Source organism: Primulina tabacum, chromosome 14 (genome assembly GCF_025594145.1).
Source record: "Primulina tabacum isolate GXHZ01 chromosome 14, ASM2559414v2, whole genome shotgun sequence".
NCBI lineage: Eukaryota > Viridiplantae > Streptophyta > Magnoliopsida > Lamiales > Gesneriaceae > Primulina > Primulina tabacum.
This window is the reverse complement of record NC_134563.1, coordinates 28,486,317-28,511,166: the sequence shown is the minus strand read 5'-3', so window position 1 is coordinate 28,511,166 and position 24,850 is coordinate 28,486,317. Positions and strand designations below refer to the sequence as shown.

The window sequence follows — 24,850 nt, the reverse complement described above, 5'->3', positions numbered from 1 at the left end:
ATGGTCCCATGCTTTATAATTTATTTTGCTAAATATTTTAAATAGAAATTTTGATTGTACGGGGCCACGTGGAAAAGTGTTATTGGATATATTTGACAGGCGTGTCAGCGGAGTATTGTTCCGCTTGTTAATGTTTATTTTACTAGTTTAGTGGTTAGTTACCACTACCTCCTTTTATTTTGGGTTTTGTTATTTGTTGACTTGGTATTTTCAGCATTGTTGGTCTGTTTAGACGTTAGCTATTTTCAAGTTTGTTCAGTTATTTCTATTTGCTTTGTAAGGCTATATAATAGCCAAGTTTGTGATTCAATAAATGTGGATTTCCTCCTGATTCATCTGTACTCTCTCTTCTGCTTTTGTTTTCCAACATTTGGTATCAGAGCTCCATTATAGGGGCCTGATTAGCTAGAAGCAGCAGTCTTCTACGTGTGTTTTACTTCAATAATGACAACAGAGAGTTCGTTTGTCCAGCCAGCTGTTCCGAAGTTTGATGGCTACTATGATCATTGGGCAATGCTCATGGAAAACATCTTGCGTGCAAAGGAATATTGGGGACTTGTAGAGAATGGAGTTCCGGCAATGGCTGAAGGTGCTGTTCTAACAAAGGCACAGAGAAAGCAGATTGAAGATCAGCAGTTAAAGGATTTGAAGGCTAAGAACTATCTGTTTCAGGCATTAGATCGTTCTATCCTAGAAACAATCCTAAACAAAACAACTGCGAAAGACATATGGGATTCTATGAAGCGGAAATATCAGGGTACCACACGGGTGAAGCGTGGAAATTTGCAAGCTCTGAGGAAGGAATTTGAAATTCTTCACATGAAGCAGGGAGAATCTGTGAACGAATATTTCTCTCGTACTCTTGCTATTGCCAACAAAATGAAAGTCAATGGTGAAGATAAAGGAAATACTGCAATTGTTGAAAAGATTTTACGATCTATGACTTCCAAATTTGATTATGTTGTCTGCTCTATTGAAGAGTCTAACGATTTAGACACTCTAACCATAGATGAGTTACAGAGTAGTCTTCTGGTACAGGAACAACGCATGAACTCTCATGTGTTAGAAGAAGAACAAGCCTTGAAAGTTACTCATGGAGATCACTCTGGAAGCAGAGGTCGTGGTCGTGGAAATTATAGAGGACGAGGAAGAGGACGTAGCAGGAGATCTTTTGATAAAGCCACAGTGGAGTGCTATAATTGTCACAAGCTAGGGCATTTTGAATGGGAATGTCCAACCCGAGAGACAGAGGCAAACTATGCAGGAAATCAAGAGGAGATGTTGTTAATGACGTATGTGGATCTGAGTAACACCAATAGAGAAGATACGCGGTTTCTTGACTCTGGATGCAACAATCATATGTGTGGAAAAAAGGATTATTTCTCAGAATTCAATGAAAATTTTCGAGATTCAGTGAAGCTTGGGAACAACACAAAAATGTCCGTATTAGGAAAGGGGAATGTAAGGCTGAAAACAAATGAAATGACACAGATCATCACTGGAGTCTTTTATGTTCCTGAGTTGAGGAATAATCTGCTGAGTATTGGACTATTACAAGAAAAAGGGCTTACCATTTTGTTTCAACATGGCAAGTGTAAGGTGTTTCATTCACAAAAAGGTTTGATTATGGACACCAAAATTTCAGCAAATCGGATGTTCGTGTTGCATGCTCTATCCCAACCTATTTCATCTACTTGTTTTAACACAATCACAGAAGACATTTTGCAGCTTTGGCACTGTCGATATGGCCACTTGAGCTAACGGCTTAAAGACTCTTCAACAGAGGAAGATGGTGAATGGATTACCAAAATTTCAGCCTCCCTCTAAACTATGCAAAGATTGTTTGGTAGGAAAACAACACAGGGCTTCAATTCCAAAGAAAAGCAATTGGCGAGCTGCTGAAATTTTACAGTTAGTACATGCAGACATTTGTGGACCGATTAATCCAATCTCAAACAACAGGAAAAGGTACTTGCTCACTTTCACTGATGATTTTAGTCGAAAAACATGGGTCTATTTTTTGGTTGAAAAATCAGAAGCGCTTGCTGTTTTCAAAAGATTTAAGATTCATGTTGAGAAGGAAACAAACTCATTTATTAAAAGTTTGCGTACTAATCGAGGAGGTGAGTTCACATCCCAAGAATTTGCAAATTTCTGTGATGTTCATGGCATACGACGACAGTTAACAGCTGCATACACGCCACAACAGAATGGAGTTGCAGAACGCAAGAATAGAACCATTATGAATATGGTTCGTAGTATGCTATCAGAAAAAAAGATTCCAAAGAACTTCTGGCCTGAAGCTGTAAATTAGACCGTGCATATCTTGAATCGAAGTCCAACTTTTGTAGTACAAAACAAAACTCCAGAAGAAGCTTGGGGTAAACTCAAACCTTCAGTTGACTATTTTAGAGTTTTTGGATGCATTTCACATGCTCATGTGCCTGACAGCAAAAGAACAAAGCTTGATGATAAATGTTTCAGTTGTGTATTGTTGGGAGTTAGTGAAGAATCAAAGGCTTACAGACTCTATGGCCCCATTTCACAAAAGATCATAATCAATAGGGATGTTGTGTTTGAAGAAGAGAAGAATTGGGATTGGGATAAGAAGTATGAAGAAGCTATTGTTTGTGATCTAGAATGGGGTGATGATGGGATAGAAGCAATTGAACATGAAGAAGAAAGTGATAATGATGCCATTGAACATGAAGAAGAAAGTGATGTTGCAGCCACTGAATCTGATTTAGCCACTGAATCAGATTTATTGATACAAAACAGAGACAATACTTCCCCTTCAAATGCAGTAGCCAGAAATAGAAGACCACCTGTTTGGATGAGAAATTATGAGACAGGTGAAGGACTTTCTGAGGAGGAGCATGAAGCCCAACTTGCTATGTTTGCAGCTGCCGATCCAGTTTATTTTGAAGAAGCTGTTAAAAGTAAGAGATGGAGAACAGCTATGGATACTGAAATGGAATCAATAAAGAAAAATGGTACATGGGAATTGACAGAATTACCAAAGGGAGGAAAAACAATTGGAGTAAAGTGGGTCTACAAGGACTAAGTTTAATGAAAATGGAGAAGTAGAAAAACACAAAGCTCGGCTTGTGGCAAAGGGTTACACACAGCAATATGGGATAGATTATACTGAGGTTTTTGCACCTGTGGCACGTATGGAAACAATTCGGTTGGTAGTCGCACTTGCAGCTCAAAGAGGGTGGTCCATTCATCAGTTAGACATGAAATCTGCATTCTTACATGGCGAATTGAATGAAGAAGTCTTTGTCGAACAACCTTGTGGTTATGTGCAAAAAGGAAATGAGCAAAAAGTTTATAAGTTAAAGAAAGCCCTCTACGGGCTCAAGCAAGCACCACGTGCTTGGTACAGTCGTATAGAAGCATATTTCATGAAGGAAGCTTTTGAAAAATGTGACTATGAGCATACTTTGTTCATCAAAACTAACAAGGAAGGTAAAGTTTTGATTGTGAGTTTATATGTTGATGATCTAATCTTTACAGGAAATGATGAAACAATGTCTGCTGAGTTTAAACATTCCATGAAGCATGAGTTTGATATGACTGATCTTGGAAGGATGAGGTATTTTCTTGGACTTGAAGTTTTGCAAAAATCTAATGGTATTTTTATAAGTCAAAAAAAATATGCCTTAGAGGTACTCAACAGATTTGGAATGGATAAAAGTAATTATGTTCTTAATCCTATTGTTCCTGGTTGTAAGCTTGTGAAAGATGAAGGGGGAGCTAAAGTAGACAAGACTTACTATAAACAGGTAGTAGGGAGTCTCATGTATCTCACAGCTACTCGACCAGATCTAATGTTTGTAGTAAGTATAATTAGCAGACATATGGAGAATCATACTGAGTTACATTTACAAGCAGCAAAAAGAGTGCTACGGTATCTAAAAGGAACAACTGATTTTGGGATATTCTACAATAAGGGAGGAGAAGATGAACTTGTTGCTTACACTGACAGTGATTATGCAGGAGACTTGGAAGATCGAAAGAGCACCTCAGGTTATGTTTTTTTATTAAGTTCAGGGGCAATTTCTTGGTCATCAAAGAAACAACCAGTAGTGAGTTTATCCACCACAGAGGCAGAATTCATTGCAGCAACTTCATGTGCATGTAAGGCAGTATGGTTAAAAGGGGTGTTGGGAAAGCTAGATCACAATCAAAGCAGGTCATGTATTATTCAATGTGACAGTAGCTCTGCAATCAAACTTTCAAAGACTCCAGTAATGCATGGTCGAAGTAAGCACATAGATGTGCGTTTTCATTTTCTTCGAGATCTTACAAAGGATGGTATTGTGGAATTAGTATATTGTGATACACAAGAACAACTAGCTGACATAATGACTAAGCCGCTCAAGTTGAATACTTTTGTCAAACTACGAGAACAATTGGGAATCTGCTCTGAAAATGATGTAAACTGAAGCTTGTACTCTTCAGTTTAAGGGAGGAAATGTTAATGTTTATTTTACTAGTTTAGTGGTTAGTTACCACTACTTCCTTTTATTTTGGGTTTTGTTATTTGTTGACTTTGTATTTTCAGCATTGTTGGTCTGTTTAGACGTTAGCTATTTTCAAGTTTGTTCAGTTATTTCTATTTGCTTTGTAAGGCTATATAATAGCCAAGTTTGTGATTCAATAAATGTGGATTTCCTCCTGATTCATCTGTACTCTCTCTTCTGCTTTTGTTTTCCAACACCGCTGAGGTAGAGAACAATGATGAGTTGCGTGTGCAAGCCGCCGCCGCCTCTTTATCTTCGATTGTCCAATTTCAGCTGTACCCTTCGTTTCAGTCAACCGCATCGTCTTCCCCGTTTCCCACTCGCGTTTATCGGTATCCTTTGTTCTGCTCGTGGAACCAGTAGACTGCGAAGCAACTCCGACCTGAACAATCAGACAGAAACAGTGGGAATTCAGCTTTACCGAGATAACGACGGGTTCGATACTTTATTTTTTGGTGTTTTTTTCTTCTATTGTTGTTTGAATGTTGAAGCTTATTTTAATTCTTTTTTTTTCTTAGCTTCATTCTTTCCTTTTCTTTTTCTGGCAGCATAGATATGGGGAAATTTAGGGAAATGGGGCTGTACTGTGACTAATTTTAGAAAAAAGATCTAAAAGTCAATTTACATAAATATAATGCATCATTAATTTAACTCTTTTAACATTAAATACATCAATCTCATTCCGGGTGATTCCAAACCAAGTTTCTCTTCACTCGACCCTGTTTCATTTCTTTTCCGACGACAATTCTCAATGCAAATCGTCTTTCTCTTCCCGGCAATTCTCCACGCATATCCTGCAATCTAAGCAAACTCAATCGGACAAATGACTGACAAAAATCTGGTAATGTTAAAGTTTATTTCGATTTATTGCTTATGTTTTTTCGACTCGCTTGGAGAAGAAAGAGTATCGACACAAGCTTGTGTTGACCAAAAAATGTGTTGACCCAACCGGTCGAGCCAAGTGCTTGGTTCGACCCAATATTTTTTGGTCGACCCACAAGCTACCGAGCGCTTGATCGACCCAACTTTTGGGTCTACCAACCAAGACTTGGGTCTTGGTAGACCCAACTTTTGGGTCTACTTGGGTCTACCAACCAATATTTGGGTCGACGCAATGTTTTTTGATTGAACCCAATGCTTGGTAGCTTGGGCGACCCATGCTTGGGTCGACCCAATGTCCATCACGAAGAATTCTCATCCTTGTCCACACAGATGAGCGCTGGTTTTTGCTAAAACTCGTGGCAGTGGTCAGTCAATAAGTGCATTATATTTGACTTGCAGCGAAGACATGACCCTAACTACAAAGCTCTGATGACCGTGTCGACCATGATGATTTCTGGATCGATCATGTTGCTTCTGGGTCGACCGTGTTGATCCATGTCTGGGTCGACCCATGTTGATTCTGGGTCGACCAAGGTTGTTTTTGGGTCGACCCTTTTTCTAACACACGAATCCATGGATTTGACAAATATGACCGATAATTACTTAATTTTGACGGATAATTACACAATTTTGACCAATGTTGCATGTTTTTAACATATGAATCACATAATTTCACAAGTATGCTCTATAATGTTACATGATTATGTTATATATTTTGACATATGAATCACAATTTCACAATTATGTTACATGTTTTAACATATGAATCACAATTTCACAATTTTGTTACATGTTTTAACACATGAATCACAATTTCACTTTCACAAGTATGTTATAAATTATTACATGTTTTAACATATAAATCACATATTTAGCTAGGTCGACACAAAGTAGCATTTATGTAGCAAACAAGGGTCGACCAAGGACTTTGTTGTTTTTGGGTCGACCAAGGGCTTTGTTGTTTTTGGGTCGACCCAAAGGCTGAAACTTTGGGTCGACCCTTGTTGCTTTGCTTTTGGGTCGACCAAAAGTAATATCCTACAAAATTCAACAAAAATTAAGAGAAATGAGAACATACAAAAATTAATTAAAAAAAACAAACGTGTCACACAAGATAATTATGGTCGACCAAGAAGAATTCTTCTCGGTCAACCAAAATTATGATGGTCGACCAAGAAGAATTTCTTCTTGGTCGACCAACAAAATTTTGGTCAACCAAGAAAATTAATCTTGGTCGACCCATAATAATTGGTCGACCAACTTAATTTTGGTCGACTAATTCTTCTAGGTAGACTCTTACTTTTTCTCAAAATAGATTCTGGGTCGACAGATCACGATTTGGGAAAAAAGAGGTAGATGACTCGTAAATTTTAATTAGGGGAAGATGTGTGTCGACCGAGAAGAGGAGAATTAATTAAGTTAAAAAGTTTAATTATAGATAATGTAATAATCAAAAGTCAACTCCTTGTTACTTTACTTTCTGTCTCACTCCTACTTTTTTAATTAGCCCCGTAGATATGGATATAGCACAAAGACTCTTTAGAATCTGCATGATACTTCATTCACCAGTCTTGTTAAATAAGCTATTTTCCCCGTAATATTCAGATTACTTACAGAGACCGTGAAACAATCTCGAGGTGGTTGGGGTGCTTCAGGAGACTGGAGTGAAATTGAGGTATACACGAGTTGTGCAGCTCGTCTATCTTATGAATTTATTATTCTTATATAAAGAGTTGTCAGCTGTTCTTTAGACTGGGCTATATTTTGGGTCTTTTAGATTTCTTTTGCTAGCCCCTTAAAAACGCTAAAACTACTTGGTGGAGCACCTATGTTGTTGAACGAATGGAGGAATTTTTAATGTGCAAAGACAGAGATTGATGATAATATTTCTATGTAATATTCAGGGAGCTTGGGTACTGAGACCAAAAACTTCTAAGGTTACATCTATTGTACATTTTGTCGGTGGTATATTTGTCGGGGCTGCCCCACAGCTTACTTATCGCTTGTTCTTGAAACGCCTTGCAGATAGGTGAGGTTTTTTTACTTCTGAAAATGTTTACTGATTCTTTAATTTAACCAGTTCTTACATGTGTGATATTCATTTCCATTAACTACTGCTTTAAATATGGAATATTTTACTACTACGCCTTTGACCTTCATTCATCTTCTTTATTTGTTGTTAACTGTTATCAACTCTTTCTAGGAGAAGCTGGACCATTTTTTCGAGCATCACTTTTTCGAAGCTCCCTCTGTCTATTTAGGATTTTCCTTTTCTTTTTCCTTTCATTATTTTTTTATTTGTCTTTTGGGCTTTGGTTGGGGGAAGGCGGGCCTGGAAGAAGAGGGGAGACTAGAATAAATAATCTTGTTCTAGCATCATTGAAAACTTGAATACATGACTTGTATCTTTTGCCCTGTTTGATTCAGGGGTATATTATTTATAGCCACACCTTTTGCCAGTGGTTTTGACCACTTCCTCATAGCTGATGAATTGCAGTTTAAATTTGAGAGGTGTCTTCGCTGTCTCCAAGACACAGCAAGTTTTAGCTTAGAACGTGTAGAAGTAGCTAGCTTCCTATACTAGTAGTTGTTTGTTGTTGAGTTGTTTACTTGCACAGGTGGAAGATATCCCTACTTTTGGCATTGGGCATTCATTGGGATCTGTGGTTCATCTTCTCATAGGTTGACATATTATGCACCTGTTTATTAGTTTTGTATTGTAATCTTGACGAAGACTGCTATCAGTTGATTTGGCGTTGCTGATCATCAGGCTCAAGGTATGCTGTGCAAAGGAACGGGAATATACTGATGGCATTTAACAACAAGGTAAGATGAATCAGATTATCTTATGTTTGTCTCTGAATTTGTGAAATGGAAAACTTCTTTGATTGCCCTATTCATGGGTTTTGAGGGGCCAATATACAAACAGTGAGATCAAGTTATTGCTGGCTATTCCACATTCCTTCTTCTTATAAAATTTTGCCATTTTGGGACTCCAACTGCTTTTAACCAGTTTGTAAGTTGATGTCCACGTGTCTTAGTAGAAGAAGGGCAATTTAACTATTCATGTTCGAAATGTAAAATTTAGTTACAAGTCATCCAGACTTGAGAACTTGGCAATTTCATCAAGCCACAAATCCAACTTACTTTTCTTCAGGTAAAATGGAAGCTTTCTTTTAAAAACTGAATACCATTTGATAACTCTTTTCATTTGAAGGTTTGAAAAATAATTAAAACCGCTGAAAGGATTTTGCACATAACAGATTCCTAAGTGCTAGAATTACATCCCTAAAGCTTTTTTATTATTATTAAAACAGATTCCTTTGTTTACTTAATAGGATGCACGTTCATTATGCCCCAGTTCTTCTGATATTCCTAAAGTTGTTTTTGAAGGAAGAGTTGGGACAAATGGAAGAGTGAGAAACACCATTTAATAAGGTGCACATACGTGTGTGTTGTGCAAACAGTTGCACATTTTAACACACAAATCTGACGCTAGCAAGGAAAATGACAATTTCTTATGCTTTTTCACTTATATTGCTTTCACCAATAGTAATATGTGTTATTCTCTGGCGCTTTCGTATAATGGATATATGGCTTGGACTAAATTTAAAAGACAAATGTTGTTACTCGCTTAGTGGGCTTGGATTGGATACTCATTCTTGTTCAACTAGAGCACGTTCATGCACGTATGAAAATTACACAATTTCTCTTACTTAATATATATAAAGTACGTGGGATTTTTTGTAATTTGGAATGATAATCATCTAATGGCAGTGCACATAAGTTCCTCAAGTTTCACTTAATCTCTTGGTTGTCCCTTTTTGGCATGTGTTTTTTGACTAAGTTATTTACATACTAATATATGATTAATTGACATTGAACTAAGGAAAAAGTGTGATTGCATGTATTTAAAGTTAGGTTCTTTACGTGTTTATTCTACTTTCAGGAAGCAAGCCTGGCCATTCCTTTACTTTCACCTGTTCTTGTTCCAATGGCTCAGAGCATTGGGCCATTTTTGTCACAAATAGTATCATCACCAACAATTCGGCTTGGGGTGAGTTTAACTTCCATCTTATGCATTTTCAGATGTTAGTTTACTATAGCAGGCAGCTGCTTTGTTAGCTTCATAATTTATGATGAACGAAGATTGCAATCTTGGAAAATTAACTAGCTTTATGTCCTATCAATACTTGTTCCTTTATGGCTTTTTTACTTTGCAATTGAGCATCATTGGTGAAGATTTAGCATTTCTCCTACTTAACTAATCCGAGAGTATAATGTGATTGTGCGCCTTCTATCAACACTTCTATTTTTCTGCAATCACTCAGGTGATGTTTAGTAACAGTTCCTAAATATTATGGAAATTATTTTGGGATAAATGTGTTCTGGAAGATTGTTGGACAATGTGATGTCTGTTTGATATTTATTTCAAAATAGGCATATTTTACCATAACTGACATGTTATATAAGATTTTGGTAGGTTAATGAATCACATGTATTTAGTTATTTTATTGTTGGGTTAGAGGTATTTTAAAAGTTTTGAGTTAAAATATGGTATTATAAAAGTCTCTTTTTGGAGAATGATCTTCCATCAGCCACCAACCCATATCTCCAGGCAACTCCTTGTATAAGTATGACCCAGTCATATGGTCTGATGCTCCCGTGTCAATTATCCAGCATTTGTTTGATAATGATTATGATTTTGATGAAAAGTGAGTGGTTGTATCACCGTTGGTCCATTAAAAATTATCATAATCAGCGCCATGAGGATAGGAGACACTATTCATGCCAGCTGAAATCCAATTGAAGGCTCACTTGAGATCTTTTAATGATTTAACCACCTTTGTAACAGACCCACCATTTGCTTAATTTGAGAAATTCAGCCCACTCTCCATCACAATTTCATTTTCTGCTATGAGATCTCTGCAATTTTGCCCATTTTCTTCTTTTTTTTTTTTAATGAGACAGAGTTCCCATCATGTTTCTTGGAGTTCCATGGTTTGACATAAAATCCTGGGCTCCTACTTCTATGAGTATGTTATAATACCGGTTGACAGTCATGACCTTGGTTGGTGTTTTTGATTTTTTACCAGACTATATGAAATTGTGATTTGTGATCTTGGCCATGATCCATATATCTTTAACCTTTGAGTGGAATCTGTTTGTTCTTCAGATACTTGGCTCCATAGAATAGATGACCAAGCCATTACAATGACATTCTCAGCCTCCACGCAGAATAACCTGTGATGTCTCTGGTGTTCCTTTCCTTGTTTTAGGCAAAATATTATCTTTAATGGATCCTCTCTCTCTATGGGTGGGGCACGCAACTCTTTTTTCATGTTAGATTTACATTCGAATTTGTATTAGTTCTTGCTATTATTTACTGCTAAAATTTCAGACTTGCAAACTATATTTGAAACTTGCAAGCGGATATGACCAGGAAGCAATTTGAGAACCTCAGTCCTGCCATTTTGAAGCAAGTTCTTCCTTTGGTTGAGCAGCTTCCTCCGTTGTACATGGACTTGGCTAAAGGGAGGTTAAATTTCTCACCGAAGCCAGAAGAAACTCAACGTCTGGTAAACCAAGTTTCCTGTTGGTAGAGTCCGAGTTTTTATTATTCTTTCCAATATCATGGCGGTAAACATTAATAATCATGAGATGCTACCTTTCTATTATTGCTGGTGTGTTGTATTAATTTCAGGTGCTGTGAGGGTTAAATATTATTAAATCTAGTTTATTCTCGTCGGAAATTAGTTTGGGTTGGATTCTGGCTGGGTATTGTGAAATTTGGGGGAAAATTATAGATAAAAAGTTTTCAGATCAAAATTCATTATTTGGTTGCAAACTAACACCCGATAATCATGGCAAGGTTAATGACTACAAGTTTTTTCATTTGGTTGTGTAAATGACAGATCAGGTCTTACTATGGCATCTCAAGGAATCTACTAATAAACTTCAAAGATGGTACCATTGATGAGACTTCAGTACTACCCCAGGTTCTTAGTGCAGAGTCTGCTATCAGTTTGATGCTGGACATGTCTATCCGCTTGTTACCCTGGGATCACAGGATGCATCTGCAACAGGTGAACCATGATTTAAAATGTTCATGATATGTAGGAGTAAGAGTTATGCTTTCTTTTATTATTTTGGTGCATAATTTTTGGAGAAGGCATGTTCCCGGGTAAGATGTTGAAAACCAAACTCTATGTTTTGATATCTCCAATTTCAGGCTCTCGATGTTCCCCCAGCAATGGCAGATGCTGTCAGCCGGAGTGGAGAGTTTTTGGTGACACTAACCGCTGGTACACCCTGGGAGGCCGTAGCCAAAGAAGTGGGCAACACATTCAGCAGAGACTCAAAATTCCAAGGAAATTGATGGGCTTGTCGATGTGATTGCAACATGGATTGCCTCCAATCCTTGTCCAACGAGACTTTTAAGGCCATAGGGGAGTGAGAGAGATAGATGAACAGAGAGAACGTAAACAAGAATAATAGCCTGTATATGTTGTATCTAGTACAAATTGTATGTAATATTTGTTGTAGTTTGTGTACGAAACAAGATTATCAACTGCTTCTGTTTTTTTTTTTTTTTTTTTTTTTTCCATTTGTGAAATAAGGGTTAGGCCCATTGAAAATTGATGATTATGGTTCAAATGGGAAGTGAAACTAAAATCTAACAGTTTGGGGATGCTTTGACTCCCTTTTGGTTTGAATATGGCTCGAAAATATTAAAGTCAAAGTCTACTCTTTTAGTGTAAGTTATACAAATTAAGATGTTTACATATCGGACTTGGAAAATTAAGGACTGGCAATTTTTACTACAGTTTCACATAATTTTATTTCAAGTTCTCTATTTCTATAAACCTGAAACAAATTGTTAGTCATCTATTTCACTTATGGTTCTGAAAACAAGGCTCGATTCTCGTACTTTCGAGTCACAGTTCGAACCGAACCGAACCGTAATCAGGTCTAGTCTAAGCCTAGTTAGCATGCAAAAGCAGGTCGTCATTGTTCTTGTCATCTGTCATGCAGCCCACGCCTTCATCAATAGCAAGGTTTTATAAATTGTGACTATGATGAATGATGAACCTTGGGAATTTGTTTATTATCCAATATCACGTAGATCAAAACCTTGTAAAAACACAAGTTTCTACAAGCAGAGTTCAAAATCAGGACAGAACATAAATAGCACCAATATGTACATTATATTAAAAGGAACAAAACATACATGACCTGTGAGATCTTCCGTCACCGATTAAAGTTTCTATCTAAACATCGTGATAAAGATATAAGCCAAGCCCAAACCGAGCACAAGCTCTGCAAAAAGCTATTTCCTCCGCTTTGGCAACAACATCTGTTGAACTGCCATCGTCCGCTGATACGGTCCCAGTCGATTCCCGATGTGCCTGCATCGTCCAACACATTTACTCACTTTCCAAACATCATAAGACAAGCATAACCATAAATATACCTCTCCATCCGAACCTCGTACAGTGACACGGTAAACCACTGTGACGCTTCCATTCTCCGAAAATATAACATCGCGAATTTCTCCACACCAACCTACGGAAAGAAATATCAGTAATAACCTTTTTGGCGCTCGAACTGACGAAGCGATACACAAATCCAAGTTCTTGGGCAACACTTGGGATATATATTAATCGCATTATTTGACATTTGTCTATTTTTCCAAAATATAACCCACAAATTATTTATTTTACCACAATATATTTCCAAAAACCTTCACCCAAAATGCTAGCATTTCGGACATGGTCAACAATTATATTTTGACTGTATCTAACACGGTTGTGATCGTTCTCTCTTGGATTTTCCTTTGCTACGTCGAGAAATCTCCTCCAGACGCAAAGTCGTGTAGCAGTTGGCAGAAAACAGAAGTGAGTCAACAAAGGGAACTTTCATGTAAATTTCTCTAACTTCAATATACTGTAAAGAACAATCACAAAGCACAACTCTACAGACATTCGTTTGATTCCCAAATGCAAGAAGGAAAGGAACATTCGAAAAACAGCCGATCATTTAAAGAAATAGTCGAGCAAAATAATCTTGTACAAAAAAAGAAGAAGAAGCTTTAAGCAAAAGGATAGGAGACAATTAAAATTTAAATTTTATTATAAACACGGGATCTGAAAACATTAACTTCCAATTGGGGCAAAACCCATTGACAAGAAATATAATCAAAATCAGGCAAGAGCCAGAGAGGGGAGAATTAATCAGCATAAATCACCTGGAGCATAAAAACTGAGCATACGATTCGCCTGGTACCTGGGCGTAGACAGTTAGGAATTGGAAGAGTTTAAAAAAACTCGAAATTGGTTTCAAACAAGAGATTTTTGACAGTAAATTAGTTACCAGGGGATGAAGGTGGATTGATGATCCTGAGTGTTGATGATATTGTCGGGGATCCTCTTGTTGAGGTCACGTAGAATCTCGGCGAGGGGGCGAGTGATGCTGGAAGACTTGTCCAGAGGCACAACGTAATTTGAACTCGGGGCGGGGGCGGCACTCCCCTTCTTACCGCTGCTGCTATTTCCGCCGGAGACGGCTGAAATGCGAAAATTGAGGTGGGTGGGGACGTGGCGGAGCAGCATCGGCAGCTCCGACGGGAGGAGAAAGAGTTTATGGGTTGGGAGGGCCATCCGGACAGGGTTGTTTGATGATGTCCGTGCGATATAGAGAGAGAGTGGAATGGTAGTTGGGTTGCTCATTATGTATTTGCTATTTGGGTCCTTTCTTACGTATATTCAAACGTCTTTTATTTTCTATCACATCAGGTCTTTAGTGAAATTATTTCACGGATTTTTATACGTGAAATGGATCAAACCACCGATATTCATAATAAAAAGTAATATTCTTAATATAAAAGGTAATATTTTTTCATGAATGATACAAATAAGATATATTGCTCATAAAATACGACCCGTAAAACCGTCTCACACAAATTTTTGTCTTTTATTATTACTAGTAAATTACACATGTAAAATAAATAAATATTAAATATTATATGTGCTTATTAAATTAAAATATTAAAAAATAATTTCTATGTAAAAGTTGTTAATTATTTTTTTAAAAAAATAAGAAATCAATCTCAAACAATCATACATGGGTAAGAGTTATTTTTAAAAATTATAAATAAATTTAAAATATGACGGGTGAAATATTGGGAAAATTATATGAAAAATAAATTGAAATTACTAAATTACATGTTTGATCTGATATTTAATTGATTGGATAGGGTGATTTTTGGAACTTCATATAAAATACCAAAAGTCATTACTATGTCACCCTTTTGTTTTATGAAATAATAATATATTATGAATTATAATACTAGCTGATATTGTATAATTACAAGATAATTTATTTGTTTAAAGAATTGATAATAAAATATATGAATCGTGGGTTGATATATAAGAATATAGATTAATAAGTGATAATTTGTACACAAATTTTGAGAAACTAAAAGTTTAAAAGTAAAAAATAATAATAAAAGAAATAGTTTTATTTATTAAAAATATATATATCACTTTGGTCAAGCATTTATCCTCTCCCATTTATAATAAGTTGCTAAAAAAACCATTTCTAGGAAGTAGACTATGTACAATAAATTATAAATTATTATGTGCACACAAATCACGTGTCTAGCGTATCTAGCTGTAATATATCTCCTATGAGATGATTTCACGATTTTATAATCGTCAGACAGGTCGATCATGTTTATATATTGAGTTAAAAGTATTTTTTTGCATAAAAAATAATGTTTTTCATGGATCAAGTCGGGTAAAAAACTTATCTCACAAAAGTAATCCGTAAAACGATCTCATCTGAAGTATCATGTACTTGGATCCATGAACTCAATTAATCGAGGGATGAAAATAATTTTTTCTTAAAAAAATAATCATGTAAAAATTTAAAACTATGTTAATACATAATAAAAATTAATAAAAATTTAATTATTTTAATTCAATTAATTATATATAAATTAGAATCACAAAAATCAGAGTTTTTGATTTTTTTAAAAAAACTAATATTAATAATAAATGAAGTGTGATCATCAAAATGTACAATAAAATAAAATAAATCTTGGAACTACAAAGAATCCATTTGATCTAAAATTAATAAATAAATTATAATATACCGGTTTAAAATTTATATATAAATTATTATTTTTATCTTTAATTTTCATATATTATTTAAATTAAAAAATATATTATCACCCCTCCCCCACCCATCCCAAGCTCAAAAGTTTGTTCTTGTTCAGCTACCTGATACATCCTTGTAGTTGTACCTATCAAAATCAATTCGTGTGTGTATTATAAATTTTGAGGCAATTATCCCTTTGACATTCATATTTAGGAAAAAATATAATAATGTTTAAAAATATTAATATATATATATATATTCCTTGAGTATTGTGAAATTTAGATAGCACTTTGTAATGCATTTTTTTTTTTTATTACAACACACGCGGAGAAGAGGATTGAATCCGAAGAATCGACTAATCAGACAGGAGATGAGACCATTGGTCTACAAGCCCGGTCTCTTGGAATGCACTTTTATTATCTCACTTTGAATTACATTTTACTGTTCAAGAATAGCAGTTTTCGTATTTAAAAATATCCAACAAATGTTGCATCGTTTTACATAAATAAATAAATTCCTGGTAATTGATTTTTCTCTCTCTCAAAAATTAAGTTGGTTTCACGTTAGAATCGTTTGTCAACTCCAAAATTTAATTGTTTTACGAAGAAAAAGCAACACATACAGGTCGTAATAAAATTCAGAATCAAATTCTTAAAATTATCATTAACAGTTTAGGTATTATTATTACATTTTAATCTTATGATATCATCAAGAGGTTAAATATTGGTACTTTAAGATAATCACTGAAATATTTTAGTAAATTCCAGCTATTTATATAGCATATTTTGTGTTTTATGTCATGTAGACATGGCCACGTTAGGTTCGGTTCGGTTCGGTTCGGTTCTGAATCGAGCTTAACCAGTCTATTTGTGGCCGGTTATGGTCTGGTCGTGAACCTGGCTGTTCGAGTCCCGGTCCAAGCTCGGTTAACCGCTCGTTCGAGTCCAGTTATGCCCTTATTTTTTTAAAAAAAATTATTGTTTGTTAATAAACATTTTAATAATAAAAAAATATAAATTAATAAAAGAGGGTTTGTACTTATAAAAACTCTTGTTTGCTACCTACATTGAGTTTCTTCCGAGATTGGTTAGAAGGGACACACCCACTTTCGAAAGGTGGAAATGGAAGCCAATGAGTTTAGGGTGCCTTCGTGATAACCACACCTTCTTGGTGTCTTTTCGTCATCTCAACCTCGTACCTAAGCATCACGTTCTTAGGGACAGAGTCCCTAAATCTCTAAGGCTCTCATAGTAATGCCATCAAATATTTTTTTACAAAAATATATCTCAATAAAAAAACTCTCCAAAAATCTTCAGTGAATCAAATCATAATCAGGACTCTTAAAATATGGTATTATCACAAATCTCGAGCTCAAATCATCATAATTTTCACTAATCTTTGACATCTGCAGTCACAGGACGTACCTACACCTAGTGCCTACACCTTACTACAAGACTTTTTTTGTTTTGTTTATTCTTTCAAGGCTTCATCTTGCTCAATCACTTGGATTTCCTCCTGTCGTTCCGGATGTTCCCTCAGTTTCTTCTTGGTCTTCTTTATCATTTTTAATATGTTTTGCTTGGCTTGCGGCTTTTGACCAATCATTGAACACACACTGGGCTTCCAAATTTTTCGGCCTTAAGCTAGAACATCTTTCATCCATTGTATTTTCTTCGATACTAAAAGTTTTTTCCATTGCAGCCGTTCAAACCTGGCAAGCTAGAATTTTTTTTGTCATTATAGAAAAATTTTGAAATATTTATTTTTTTGAAACCACCATCGCAAAATATATGAAGTTACCTCAACTTGCATCACTAAAATCAAAAGTATAATTCTCAAGTTCCAGACTGAAGGAGTTGTTAGCAGTTGTACATTGCCTATGAGTATAGAGGCATTATCTCTTGGAAGGATGATAGATGAAATCGTTTCCGTACTAGAGCGAGCCTAAATAATGTTAACATTTTTTATAAACCGTCAAATTTAAATCTAGCAACTAAAATAAAAGTACATAAAAATATTTTTTCCATTTTTCTTTCATGACATAAATACATACATTGAACTAAAGCATCACTATATGTAATATGTTCATTAAAAATACATGCAATGTAGCAACAATATGTTAGAACTAAATTAAAAGTAGGATAACAAATACCGGATAATTGTTCATTAACATCGTTAAATTTTATTAAAATTTCATAAATATTAATGCATATGTTCCATTGATTCAAAAACAAGTAAATATCACGAGCTTGACATGTTGATGAAAAATATATATAATAAATATTTATATTCAAAAGACGATAATAACAATTTATTTATTGAATTTCAATGAGTTGGAACGTCTTGTGCAAACCGTTTGAGATTCATACCATTTATTTTGTTAAATTTGTATCATTATTTCATAACTTTGGGACAAGTCCATAGATGAATTACGCTCCTAATTGGTCGAATATATGATTCTAAATTTTTAGTTCATCTGGAACATACAAATTTAAAATATGACGTGTGCACCTAATATTAAAAAATTTACTACCTAGTGGTCATTTAAATATTTAAATAATCTTACTGACACTAGAAGTATTTGTACTAACATTATCAAAAGAAATTGAAAAACTTAAGAAGTGAGAATATATTTTTGTAAAATAATAAATATAAGTTGAGAAATATTTTGAGTTGTATGTGATTCATTAAAACAATATGCAATCAATATTTTTTTAATGTTTCAAGAACTATCAATCCAATGAAATGTAATAGCCACATATGAACAATATTGTCAATGATCACTTCAAATATTCGAACACAAAAAAAAGTTATTATTTAAACTAGGAAATTCTTTAATTAATATTTTTGTTCAAGAGTTAATTTTTTAAGTATGTGTTTGAATGTATTTCATGTGATATGTCTGATAAAATGATTTGTATTTGTAGAAAACCAATTTTCAAAAAATGATTTATCAATAAAACTAAAAGAAAGTTGTTTAACCACACAGAATTTAGTAAATAAATTTAATTTCGAAATTTTTTAAAAGTTGAGATTTGTTACCCAATTGAGAAGGGAATATCAAAATTTGAGTTTGAGAACTATCAATAACAATTTTCATCAAATTATTTTTCTCGATACGTCGCGTTAAAGTTCCATAATCACCTTCTTGTTGAAATTTATAACTTTTTTTTAACAATATTTGCATTTGATTTGCAAATCACCGGATGGAAGCGTCACCTTTTCGAAATGTTTGGTGAACATATCAGATGTCAGGCAAAGCACCGCTCGAGTTTTACTTTTAGATACTGTCGGATTGCTCATACTTTTATGACTTTGATGATGATGTGTTTATTGAGTCTCTTGTTCTCGTTTTTTATATTCATCACGAGAAAAATAAAGATCATAGTCGTTGACATTGAATGAAGGAAAATCGCGATACTCGAACTGGGGTTGCATGATGCCCTTTCTCTTTCCTTTGCCACCCCTACGATTTGATCTGGCTCCGACGATTTGTATAAATATGAAATTTAAGTAATTATGAAAACACATCAACAATTGTCAATAAATCAATAATCAAAACATGATATTTTGATAATCAAGAAAGAAATTGAAAACTAGATATTGAGAGAAAATTGTGTGAAAAAACTGAAAGAGATGACGAGTATATATAAGGGAAAGTTGGGCAAATAAATTTTTAATCAGTCAACTTGCCAGACCGCCTTTGGACGGTTCCCGTCACCATTCCAAGTCAAACCCATTGACCCGCTTAACCCAGCCCGTTGACCATGAGTTGGTATCGGTTTGCGTCGGAGTCAGCCCTGCGCACGGCTAGGTCTGGTGTCATGAGTACTTGCCTAACTGTTTTTTTGATAGATACTTTAGTTACATCCCGTTGCATATCACTTTTTTTTTTTTTTTTTATATATAACACATATTTACTTTCGGATTGTCATAACCTTTGACTGAATTCCAACTCTATAAAAATGATTCAATGACAACCCGCATCTCCAATTATTTACCAGAATTAATTTTCCAATACACAATGGGAAACTCTTTAGCCAAAGCTCTCTTATTTTTTGTCTTTGTGTTGACAAGCCATCTCCCAACCTTTTCCTTCAGGGAAGCCCGTATTTGTGTTTTCACCGAGTGATTATACTGTTTACGCCACAAATAAACTACCTCCAAACTCGGATCCATGACAGATTCATTGTGCGTCGAGGAACAACAAATTGGGTTACCACAACCTGACCACAAATCAACATTTCCATCGGAGTTTCTCCACATCAGCTTTCGACCGTAATCTATACTTGTGTCATTTATGTTAGGGTACAAAAGACGGAAGTTTTGATTTTCTTAAAGATTCGTGGGCTAAAAGGGCAGTGGTGATGAATGTTATCGGGCAGCACAAAGTGACAGTATTTATTTATCAGGTTATAAAAGACATAGCTGGAATCAAAATTGACAGCGATTATGTCTTCGCTTATAAAATTTCAAAGAACCAGTTTGGACACATCTCCTTGTAAATTCACAGTTACAAATTACTTGTAAGCATTACAACTTTCTCAGTCCTGCAAATCAAGTAGGAAATTATTTCATACCGTCCTGCGCGTATTTTCATTATCTAAAAATTTCTAATTTTATAGGAACCGATTTAACTTTTTATCATCATTTGTAACATTTTATAAGCTCGTTTCAGAAAAAAAGAGAGCTGATTTAACAAATAAAACAATGAACTCCAAAAACATTTTATATTTTTCAGAAAAGTACTCAGCATCTTACCATTCATCTCATCCAAATATCATTGTAGGTTGAATCAACAGAATGACTGAAACAATACAGCTCCAAGTCTCCAACTCATTAACTAACAAGTACGGTACTTCACAACAGCGCCTTATTTAAGAAAACTACAATTTGATCGCAATAAACTCTACCAAAAATTTGAACTAGCCTATTGCTTCATCTAACGTAATCTCAGCAAATGATCTGCAACTACTACACCAGCATATTCATAGAATAATAATACCCGGGAACTCAAATACAAAGAAAAAAATAATAAGCTTACGTACCTAGCACGGCTGTGCTACGCCTCCTCTTTTGGTCTTGAAACAGATAAGGCCTCCAATATATCATAATGACCATAGCCATGAAACAAAACATTAATGGGATTTTCTTCATCTTTCTTATATTGTTCACCGTAATCTGCAATTTTGATCAAGTCACCGGTGCTTTTCTCTGCCATGAAGACTGAAATGGGCTTCCTGTAATCCGAAAAGTTTGACTGATTATAACAGCAAATCAACCTAGAGGCGTGGGGAATGCATAGTTAAAAGCAGACAAGGCAAGTAAGTTGGAAGGATAGCTTAAACGCTTGAAGCATGCTGTTCATGGTCTCATCTCTACATGATAATATATTTTATATTTCATCGAACTTTCATATGTTTACTATACATTTAAGTTTTCAAATATTAAGACATATACCGTGCGACTGACCGAGGGGCAAGGCATCCTCAAGCCTTAGCGTGTCTTGCCCTCTTGATCACTAGAGTTAACATATAAAGTCATCATAAATAATCAATAATTGTTATGACAGATTTCACTTAATATGCCATGACATGTGAAAAACGTATCACAATTGAGTATGAACATGTCACACACATTCTACTGCACTCGAATTCACACATTTAAAAGGCCAAGTAAATCAAATTGGAAATGAAACTCAAAATGAAATAGATATCCATTTATGAACCTTTTAGTATTTTGTGAAGAAAACTTTTTCGTTCCCTAAAATATCAAGGCTGCAAAGCTATTTAGAACCAGGATTATAATGCATATCTCCTCTTGAATCTTGATTATATATGAATATAATCCCACCATAAAATTTTACAAGGGAAACGTACCAACTTGCTGCATTCAAGTACGGAACAAGGCGAGGGGAAATCCCAAAAAATCGCAATGCTTTATACACAGAAAACATTCAGTCACGAGAGGTTAAAACTCTAATGTTGCCCTGATTTGCTTGAAATAAATGCACTCATGCCCAAAAGGCACTCATGCCCAAAAGGCACAACAAACGAATAAATATAATTCATTGAGAAGTTTCTGAAACAAAAACTAGCAGAACAAAAAACAAATTAGAACTAAGATTTCTTTCAACTACCTAAGCACATGTGAAGACATGAGCAACTCGGGTTCTCCACCCCACACATAAGGCTGCTGAATTCTTTTTACATACACATCAAAATCTTCTTCGATGAACCTGTACCAGTAATAATGCTAATAAACAAACATGTATCTACTAAACCAAATTTGTCAATGCAAATGTGAATAAACAAATGTAAATGTGAATAAAACATAAAAATCACCACTGCACTTCTTTTCTTCTCTTTAACAGCTCTTCAACAACCTGTAAATTCTCATATAATTCTGGATTAAGAAAATAATTGCACCAAGAAGCGAGTAATTTCAATTTTTTTAAAAAAGGAATTATGAAAAATTGGAAAAGATAGATTCAGTACTTGTGCTCTTAATTCATCAGCAAGCTCCGTTTGACGATTTTCATCAGGAATATTTTCTCCATCTATCAAGCATGACATGTGTGCAATTGCTCTAAACAAACACCTCCCATCAGCCACCACTCCTACACATTTTCATAAATTTTTCTTTTATCAATCAAATGTCCATACTAATGATTAGGACATAAACACGACTTGAGAATCATCTTAAAGGAATGATCATTACAATCTAATACTGGAAGTGCTTCTTGAGCTTAAACCCTAGCAGAAGGATTATATGCGGTACATGTAAAATTGTCAGAAGCTGCTACTTCCGTCTGCCAACAATGGAAGTTTGGTGTCCGTAAATCTTACTCTAGCATGGACACTAACTGCATCATCAACATCACTGAACTGATACGAGAATTCATCTAAAAGAATAGTCTATGAGGTGCGATTACGAAAAAACTACTACTTTTTATAGCTTCGAAACCACCTTTTTAAATCAGACACTGCTGTAATCAAACAATTCCAATGTGAAGCATATATGGACATTGATTGGCACTCAAACCATAATTATTCCTTGGGAGCCTTAAACCAATCAGAGCATAAATACTACCCCACGCTACCAATACCACAGCAGCTCTTTACAAATCGTCATTTCCACAATCGATAGAAAAGTATATTGTGCAATACAAAACATTAACGTCACATCACATCTACTTATAAAACCTTTGAAAACAATTTACCATTAAAAGTTGAGACAAGTACAATTTCACCTGTGACCCTGTAATTAGAACGCCCGCATTCAGGTGTATCAGAAACCACTACACCATCGTCGAAGTCAGCGATTGAATCTGAATCTGCGGTCGAATCTGGCAGGGGCGTGGCTAAGCCGGTGCAGACACCGAAAATGAGCCAGACCAAGTCTGGATGGTGGAGCCACCTCGCAGGCCTAGCGTCCCACGCGACGTTCCACGACCCCTCGCACCTCCTCAGAGCCTCGTTCTCGTACCCATCGAATGCCGCCGTTCTCCGCCTCCTCTGCCTCCATACAGATGGGATGATCGCATGCCATACCGAAGAGGCGCCACAGCGGTGGGGGTGGGTGTTGATCGAGTGGTCTATCCGATCGGGAAACGGCTGCGCAGGAGTCCTATCATACGCCGAGCCGTGGGCGTATGATAAGGAGAGTGACGTCAGCTGCCAATGCCTGGGGCGTACGCAGAGTTCACTGAGCATTACTTGCTGGAATTGTTGTGTGTGACTGATTGTGTGTGTATTTTGACGACGGCGATTGCTTTTTTGCTTTAAACACCAATCTGCCTATTCGAATATTCCTTTTACTTGTAATATTATTAATTAAATTAAATTATTCAAATACATTATTTTTTAAAAAAATACCCCATAAAATATTAAGTTGTTAATTGCTTAATTTATGAAACAAGCAAGTCTTCTATAAAACATGACCCCTTCAAAATTTTATATATAAAAAAAGTTGCAAATGAGACTTAAACGATTTTATTTTGCTCGTACATAGGAGAAAATGGGATTTTGTTCGTGTTATCCACATGAGTAATGTCTTTATCCACTCAACATATTATACGTGTCTTGAGTTGATAAATTATAATCATTCATTCAATCATAATTTATAAATAAATGACAAAAACTTGTGTGATACGGTTTCGCGAGTCGTATTTTGTGAGACGGATATCTTATTTGGATCGTTCATGAAAAAATATTAATTTTTATGCTACAAGTATTACTTTTTATTGTGAACATCGATAGAGTTGACCCATCTCACAAATAAAAATTCGTGAGATCGTATCATAAAAAAACTTACGTTAAATAAATTATCATGAATCATCGCTCAGTACACACACGTATCACTTGCCTTCGTGAGTATCAGAAAATGGATATCTTGTCACGCTCTCAATTAAAGCGAATTTCACAGTGTGTTTAAATGGGAAAAGTATTTGGTAACGTACCCAACTTTAATATTAATATTGAAATAGAACAGACTCTATACTGCAAATGGGTTGCCGGTGGATCAATGTGGCACACAAGTGTGGGTTAAATGGCCTACATACGTGTCAGAAAAATTGTTGCTTTGTGCCATGCTACTCTTGTCAGTATAGACTCGTGAAAAAAAATGATTCCAATTTTATCATGTAATATAAAAAGAATATATCTTTTGTGAGATGGTCTCACGAATATTTATTTATGACATGAGTCAATCCTATCAATATTCACAATAAAAAATAATACTCTTAGCATAAAAAAGTAATACTTTTTCATGGATGACCCAATAAGAGATCTTATCACAAAATACGACTCGTGAGATCGTCTCACACAAGTTTTTGTCATATAAAAATATCTTTAAAATAAATAAGTTTCAACACCATGTCAAATATTTATTTTCGATCATAAACATATTTGAATTTTTCAAACTGAACTCGAATCCGAGTTTTGATTCGAATTGAACTTGAACCGAAAATTTAATAAAATTCGAACTTCAAATCGAGCTCGAGCTCGAATATATCTATTTTGAACAAAATGCAAAACTTAAAAATTTTTATCGTATTAGACTCAATTCGATTTGTTTACATACCTACTCTTAACACCACCACAAATAAAGATGTAAATGAATCAAACCAGTTGTTAGCTATTCGAAAATCATTTTGAAAAAAAAATCGATTAAATAAATGCCCGTTAAAATTAACAGGATCAAACTCAAACTTTATAACATTCGATTGTCAGTTAATGAACATAGTTCTTGGTAGGGTAATGAATTAGCTCTTAAAT

At 35.1% G+C, this 24,850-nt stretch overlaps 3 protein-coding genes and 1 long non-coding RNA gene across 9 annotated transcripts; 1 reads left to right on the top strand and 3 right to left on the bottom strand.

The window, feature by feature from the left end:
• Window positions 1–34: 34 nt before the first annotated feature.
• LOC142524050 (uncharacterized) lies at window positions 35–11,984 on the top strand. 6 transcript variants are annotated; one of them, XM_075627779.1, is made up of 12 exons: window positions 35–132; window positions 4,738–4,964; window positions 7,017–7,086; window positions 7,316–7,440; window positions 7,839–7,922; window positions 8,030–8,093; window positions 8,182–8,237; window positions 8,750–8,849; window positions 9,361–9,468; window positions 10,855–10,990; window positions 11,332–11,497; window positions 11,644–11,984. In XM_075627779.1, the coding sequence occupies exons 2-6, from the start codon at window positions 4,744–4,746 to the stop codon at window positions 8,091–8,093; spliced, it is 564 nt and encodes a 187-aa protein (XP_075483894.1). In that variant the 5' UTR covers window positions 35–132; window positions 4,738–4,743; the 3' UTR covers window positions 8,182–8,237; window positions 8,750–8,849; window positions 9,361–9,468; window positions 10,855–10,990; window positions 11,332–11,497; window positions 11,644–11,984. The 6 variants fall into 6 exon arrangements, with proteins under 6 accessions (XP_075483894.1, XP_075483895.1, XP_075483896.1 ...); XM_075627780.1 differs by lacking the exons at window positions 8,750–8,849; window positions 9,361–9,468; XM_075627781.1 differs by lacking the exons at window positions 7,839–7,922; window positions 8,750–8,849; window positions 9,361–9,468.
• Window positions 9,161–10,974, bottom strand: LOC142524052 (uncharacterized). The gene is made up of 2 exons (XR_012814817.1): window positions 10,835–10,974; window positions 9,161–9,462 (listed from the first exon to the last, which is right to left on the bottom strand). It is a non-coding gene; the product is annotated as an uncharacterized LOC142524052 (long non-coding RNA).
• Window positions 11,985–12,495: 511 nt separating the features above from the next.
• On the bottom strand, window positions 12,496–14,154 carry LOC142524049 (DNA repair RAD52-like protein 2, chloroplastic). The gene is made up of 4 exons (XM_075627776.1): window positions 13,785–14,154; window positions 13,660–13,697; window positions 12,886–12,977; window positions 12,496–12,820 (listed from the first exon to the last, which is right to left on the bottom strand). The coding sequence occupies exons 1-4, from the start codon at window positions 14,138–14,140 to the stop codon at window positions 12,683–12,685; spliced, it is 624 nt and encodes a 207-aa protein (XP_075483891.1). The 5' UTR covers window positions 14,141–14,154; the 3' UTR covers window positions 12,496–12,682.
• Window positions 14,155–20,341: 6,187 nt separating this feature from the next.
• On the bottom strand, window positions 20,342–23,351 carry LOC142525260 (uncharacterized). The gene is made up of 5 exons (XM_075629491.1): window positions 22,825–23,351; window positions 22,070–22,191; window positions 21,917–21,957; window positions 21,712–21,810; window positions 20,342–20,812 (listed from the first exon to the last, which is right to left on the bottom strand). Exons 1-5 carry the CDS (start codon window positions 23,285–23,287, stop codon window positions 20,635–20,637), a joined length of 903 nt encoding a protein of 300 aa, XP_075485606.1. The 5' UTR covers window positions 23,288–23,351; the 3' UTR covers window positions 20,342–20,634.
• Window positions 23,352–24,850: the final 1,499 nt, after the last annotated feature.

Excerpts from the sequence above, each read along its gene's own strand:
- LOC142524050 (XM_075627778.1), top strand. The coding sequence starts at position 4,744 with ATGATGAGTTGCGTGTGCAAGCCGCCGCCGCCTCTTTATCTTCGATTG. Across the intron at positions 4,965-7,016 it reads CTTTACCGAGATAACGACGG|ATTACTTACAGAGACCGTGA; the intron begins GTTCGATACTTT and ends CGTAATATTCAG. Across the intron at positions 7,087-7,315 it reads GAGACTGGAGTGAAATTGAG|GGAGCTTGGGTACTGAGACC; the intron begins GTATACACGAGT and ends TGTAATATTCAG.
- LOC142524049 (XM_075627776.1), bottom strand. The coding sequence starts at position 14,140 with ATGAGCAACCCAACTACCATTCCACTCTCTCTCTATATCGCACGGACA. Across the intron at positions 13,698-13,784 it reads CAATCCACCTTCATCCCCTG|GTACCAGGCGAATCGTATGC; the intron begins GTAACTAATTTA and ends GTCTACGCCCAG. Across the intron at positions 12,978-13,659 it reads GCTCAGTTTTTATGCTCCAG|GTTGGTGTGGAGAAATTCGC; the intron begins GTGATTTATGCT and ends TTCTTTCCGTAG.
- LOC142525260 (XM_075629491.1), bottom strand. The coding sequence starts at position 23,287 with ATGCTCAGTGAACTCTGCGTACGCCCCAGGCATTGGCAGCTGACGTCA. Across the intron at positions 21,958-22,069 it reads CTGATGAATTAAGAGCACAA|GTTGTTGAAGAGCTGTTAAA; the intron begins GTACTGAATCTA and ends GAGAATTTACAG. Across the intron at positions 21,811-21,916 it reads AGAAGAAAAGAAGTGCAGTG|GTTCATCGAAGAAGATTTTG; the intron begins GTGATTTTTATG and ends TTACTGGTACAG.